The following is a 4666-nucleotide window of genomic DNA, read 5'->3' as shown; positions in this document are numbered from 1 at the left end:
GGTGGCACGTCCTGGGGAAGGATAGCCGGCAGGGGGCAGGTGCGGGTCCCAACCTTGGCCAGGGTCTTAGAAGTGTGTGGCCCCGGCAAGCAGCCCCCGTCTTGTGCGGGGGGTTGGGTGCTGTGGGACTTTGGCCACAGTGACCCCACTGCCTCCGCAGAGCATCCCGAGGGCCCCATCCTCTGACGAGGAGTGCTTCTTTGACCTGCTGACCAAGTTCCAGAGCAGCCGCATGGATGACCAGCGCTGTCCCCTGGAAGACGGCCAGGCTGGGGCTGCCGAGGCCACGGCCGCCCCCACCCTGGAGGACAGGATCGGTGAGTGTCCCGCTCTGCTGGGCCTTCCCCTTGGGCTCATCTGCAGGGGCCAGGACCAGGGCTCCCATCCTGCTTCCAGGGAGGAGCTTTCAGGGGACAGACCAGCAGGCCAGCTGCAGAGCACCCCTGTCACCGGGTGCACCCTTCCAGCCTCCAAAGAGCGGCATCCCAGGAAGTGGTTAATCAGCCCGCCCTCCGGAACACGCTGTCAGGGCTCATGAGCGGCCTTGGAGCGGGTGTGGGAAGCCGAATTCTCCTCCTATCACGCCTGAAAGGCCCAGAGGTGGGCGTGGGAGCCACAGCAGGGGCAGCAGCTGAGAGCCACCCAGGCTGGGCAGCGGCGACTCCCCCGGGAGCCGTGGGCCCCGGAGCACCATGGGCTGGGCTGGGCTCAGAGGTCAGCGCTCACCGTGGCCACAGCCCGAGCTTCAAGCCTCACCCCACACTGAGTTCCAGGCCTCACCCTCCACCCCCTGCAGCTCAGACCTCGATGACTGCCTCGCCCCAGACTGAGGAATTCTTCGACCTCATCGCTAGCTCCCAGAGCCGCAGGCTGGACGACCAGCGGGCCAGCGTGGGCAGCCTGCCGGGACTGCGAATCACCCACAGCAACGCGGGGCACCTCCGAGGCCACAGCGAGCCCCAGGAGCCGGAGGATGACTTCTTCAACATGCTCATCAAGTACCAGGTGGGCTGCGGCCGGGGCGGGCTTGGCTCACGGCCCCTTTGCCATCCATGGTGGAAGCAGTGAGTGGGTCCTGGGGGGTGAGGTTCCTCTGTCTCAGGCCAGGTTTGGGGGACTCAGCTAGTATCACCAGATGGCCAGGGGTGCCTGAGCCTGGAGACCTACTACGGGGAGCCCCAGGCTGCTGGGGAGACCAGAGATCCCCACAGAAGGCAACCCCAGGACACCCCCAGGCTGGGCCACTCCCCTTCTGCACAGGAACTCAGGGTGGGGACTGGGGTGGTCACAGGTCCTGGAGCTGGTGGCCTCAGGTATTCCCCGCCATCCCTCCACAGCCTCCACACCCAGCAGGGAAAACACCCCGAGAGTGGGGAGGGCAGGGGGACCCAGGGCTGCCGGCCGGCTGGCAGGTCAAAGGCAGGGACCATCCAGGGACGCATGCAGTGGACAGCAGGGGCAGAGGGTCCAGCCCCAGAGGGCAGAGCCAGGGCCGGGGCTCCATTCCGGCAGCCACACCGGGGGTGCCCTCCCCACCTGTATAGGGGTGAGCCAGGCAGGGCAGCCGGATTGGAGACTGCTCAGCTAAGCTGTCCCAACCGGGGCCTCAAACTCTGGGGGTCGTGCCATCCCTGTGGGGGGTGTAGCCACTGCTGGGAAGGGTTTCAGGGCCCATAGACTCGGGAACAAGCCGGGGGTGGGGGCAGCTTGGCCCACGCACGCACCAAGCCAGCAAGTTTCCAGGTCTGCCGTCCTCCCCACAGCAGAGAGGAAACTGTGGCCCAGGGCCAGGCGTCCGACCAGCCACCTCCAAACCAGCCCCACCCAAGAGGCCCAGAGCCCCCCGTTCACACGCATGCCTGCACCAGCTCCCGACCCTCCTGCTCCAGGTCCTTCAGAGAAGCCCAGACGCCCCCTTGGCCCCCTGGCCTTCACGCTGGAGCAGGCGAGGCCCACGGGGTCAGCCACCTGACCCAAGGGGGAACCCTGGGGAGCCCCATGCTTCGCACTCTGGGAGCTGAGACCCCAGGCCTGCCGGGTCAGCTCCAGGCTGTGCCAGCTTCCAGGGCCTGGCAGAGGGACAGCCACGCATGCCTGACCCTGGGGATCAGCAGATCTGGGGAGCAGGCCTCCCATGCTGCCCTGGCCACTGTCTCCTGGGCCTGGCGCACCCACACCCAATCGGAACCATTGGACCTGCTTTTCTGGGTGGGCCTGCCCTGGGCTCCTGGGGGCGGGGGAGAGAGAGGCCTCCAGAAGCTGCCTCAGGGTCTGGGCTCCCCGCACAAGACCCCAGCATGAGGCAGGCCCCAGAGCCAATTTCCTGGGTCGACACGGGGAGGCCCAGAACAGGCCCGTGAGCAGTGCACGCCGGCCCTCTGGAACCGCCATTGTCCACCGGCCCCTGGACCACCGGGCCTGGGGAGGGTGAGGCCTCCAACCGCGCGTGTGTCCACCCAGTCCTCCAGGATCGATGACCAGCGCTGCCCACCGCCCGACGTGCTGCCCCGGGGCCCCACCATGCCTGACGAGGACTTCTTCAGCCTCATCCAGAGGGTGCAGGCCAAGCGCATGGACGAGCAGCGGGTGGACCTCGCGGGGGGCCTGGAGCAGGGGGCAGGTGACCTGCCCGAGCCCCAGCAGCAGTGCCAGCCCGGTACCAGCTAAGGCCCTGCGCCCACCGCCAGGCCCACCCTGCCCCCACCTCCAGATGCTGGGCTCACAGTCACAGCCACGATCTCCCGAGGCCATCGCCGAGGACAGGCACTGGGCATGCAGCCCCATGGCCTCCCTGACCCAGGGTGGCAGGCTCAGGCCAAGCTGCCCATGGGGGGAGGGCGTGCTTCCATCTTGGGCTGGGCCCCCATGGCTCTCGGCTTCCTCCCCTGCCCCCGCCACACGCCAGACAGGGCCTTCAGCATATCGGCCCCAACCCGGTGCTGTGCAGACTCCCCTGCCCTCTCCTCCAAGCCCTTCCCACTCTGCCCTGCCCTGCCAAATGTGAAACCCTGGTGTCTCCCCCACCCTCCCGAAAGGTGTCTCTGAGCCTCTTCTTAGGGCTACCGTGTTCTGTCCCCCCAGAGCTGGTCCTTGGACAGCCCTGCGACAGGCATGCTCCTCCCTCCAGCTTCATCCCCAGGCAGGGCTCCCTCCAAGCCTGTCTCCCCACTCCTGCCCCAGCTGGGGGAGGAAGAGGTCAGAGACTACAGAAGGCCCTCCCAGACCAGTCATGGCAGACCAGGCTGCAGCGGCAGCCCTCAGGGTCCCCCCACCCGAGTCCCAGGGCCCTGCCAGGGCCTCGATGGGGGTTGGGCCTGTCTCTAGAGCAGAGGGAACGGCCGGCCATGAACATTGACCTTCAAAAACCCCAAGCTAGGAAGAAGGGCAGGGCCTGGCCCTAAGGATGCTAGCTGGCAGCGGGAACAGTGCCCAGTCGGTGGGAGGCAGCACCAGGCTCTGTGACCCTCACGTGAGTGGAGGGTCAGTGGAAGCTGGGGAGGCTTCGCTCAGCTCAACCCTGCAGTCCCCCAGATGAGAACCCCCTCCTCCCACCAGCTAGGGGAGATGACATCACCACTGTCTCCCCACGGGGAGGGGCCCACAGGTCACGGAGCTCAAGACCCTGCGCCCCACAGGAACTGCCAGAGCCTGAGATGGGCCTGAGGTGGCCTGCTCCTGTCCATACCCAGCCTTGGCACCTCCCGAGTGCCGCGGGCCCTGCCATGGCCTCACACCCCCTGGGGCTGGCAGTTCCATCCAGGAGGGTGCCTCCAGGCCCCGCTCTGAGGCCGGGGTGGACAGGAGTCCTGGGCCCGACGAGGTGACCCGCTTCTAGAGGGGCAGGACCACACCCAAGGGCAGGGACAGATGCCCAAACACAGGGCCTCCAGGACCCAGCACCACCCTGCATACTTGAATGTACATGCATATTTATTGCTCACATGTCTGTGCCACGTTGTCAATGGGTCCTTTCCAACCCAAAAGGTACATTTGTTTTTCTGTTTTTTCCTGAAAAATAAAGTCGCCAAGTGAGTGTGGCCCATGTGGGCTTAGTGCCAGGGGTGGCCTGGCCCGGGTAAGAGGCTGCACTGGGCACAGTGTCCACAGACACCACTCTCTGGGCCCCGGAGACCTCAGAGAGATGGAGTTCCCAAATTAGCCAGTCATGGTGGTGGGCACCTGTAGTCCCAGCTACTCGGGAGGCTGGGGCAGAACTGCTTGAACCCGGGAGGTGGAGGTTGTCATGAGCCGAGATCACACAACTGCACTCTGGCCTGGTGACAGAGACACCATCTCAAAAAAAAAAAAAATGGAGTTCCCACTGCATTTAACCACGGGGCGGCTGGGGCGCAGAGGGGTGAAGTGGCTGTCAGCTGTCACCACTGATCCCTGCATCTGCCTTCTCACGTGCCCGGCCCCTAGGGTGACAGAGTATGCTCTGAGCTGCGGGGGGTGGCCCTCCAACAGCCCTCCCCCCTCCCCCACCCCCATCAGCCCCACTGCTGCCACCCACCCTGCAATTAGGAGGGAGGTCCTTCCCTGGAGTCTGACCTGACCCAGTTGGGCTCAGGGTCTGGGCTCTGAGGTGCAATGGAGGAGCTGGAGGCAGATGGGCAGTCTTGGGGCTTGTCTGGGCAATGCCTGTGGCAGGCAGCACCCCCACGGG

At 65.9% G+C, this 4666-nt stretch overlaps 1 protein-coding gene across 3 annotated transcripts in view; it reads left to right on the top strand.

Moving 5' to 3' along the window:
* Nucleotides 1-4032, top strand: part of GPSM1 (G protein signaling modulator 1) — a 29430-nt gene extending 25398 nt beyond the window's left edge. For 2 of the 3 annotated variants that reach the window (XM_032261793.1, XM_032261792.1), the window contains exons 12-14: nt 161-317; nt 797-1005; nt 1764-2454. In XM_032261793.1, coding sequence (XP_032117684.1) covers nt 161-317; nt 797-1005; nt 1764-2021 — 624 coding nt within the window. In that variant the 3' untranslated portion in view covers nt 2022-2454. The other variant, XM_032261794.1, reaches the window with a different exon arrangement.
* The last annotated feature ends 634 nt before the right edge of the window (nt 4033-4666 follow it).

The sequence above is a fragment of the Sapajus apella genome, unplaced genomic scaffold (genome assembly GCF_009761245.1).
Source record: "Sapajus apella isolate SASKATOON/1434 unplaced genomic scaffold, GSC_monkey_1.0 scaffold126, whole genome shotgun sequence".
NCBI classification, from domain to species: Eukaryota; Metazoa; Chordata; class Mammalia; order Primates; family Cebidae; genus Sapajus; species Sapajus apella.
The sequence above is the reverse complement of the archived record's forward strand: the minus strand, read 5'-3'. Positions and strand labels throughout refer to the sequence as shown.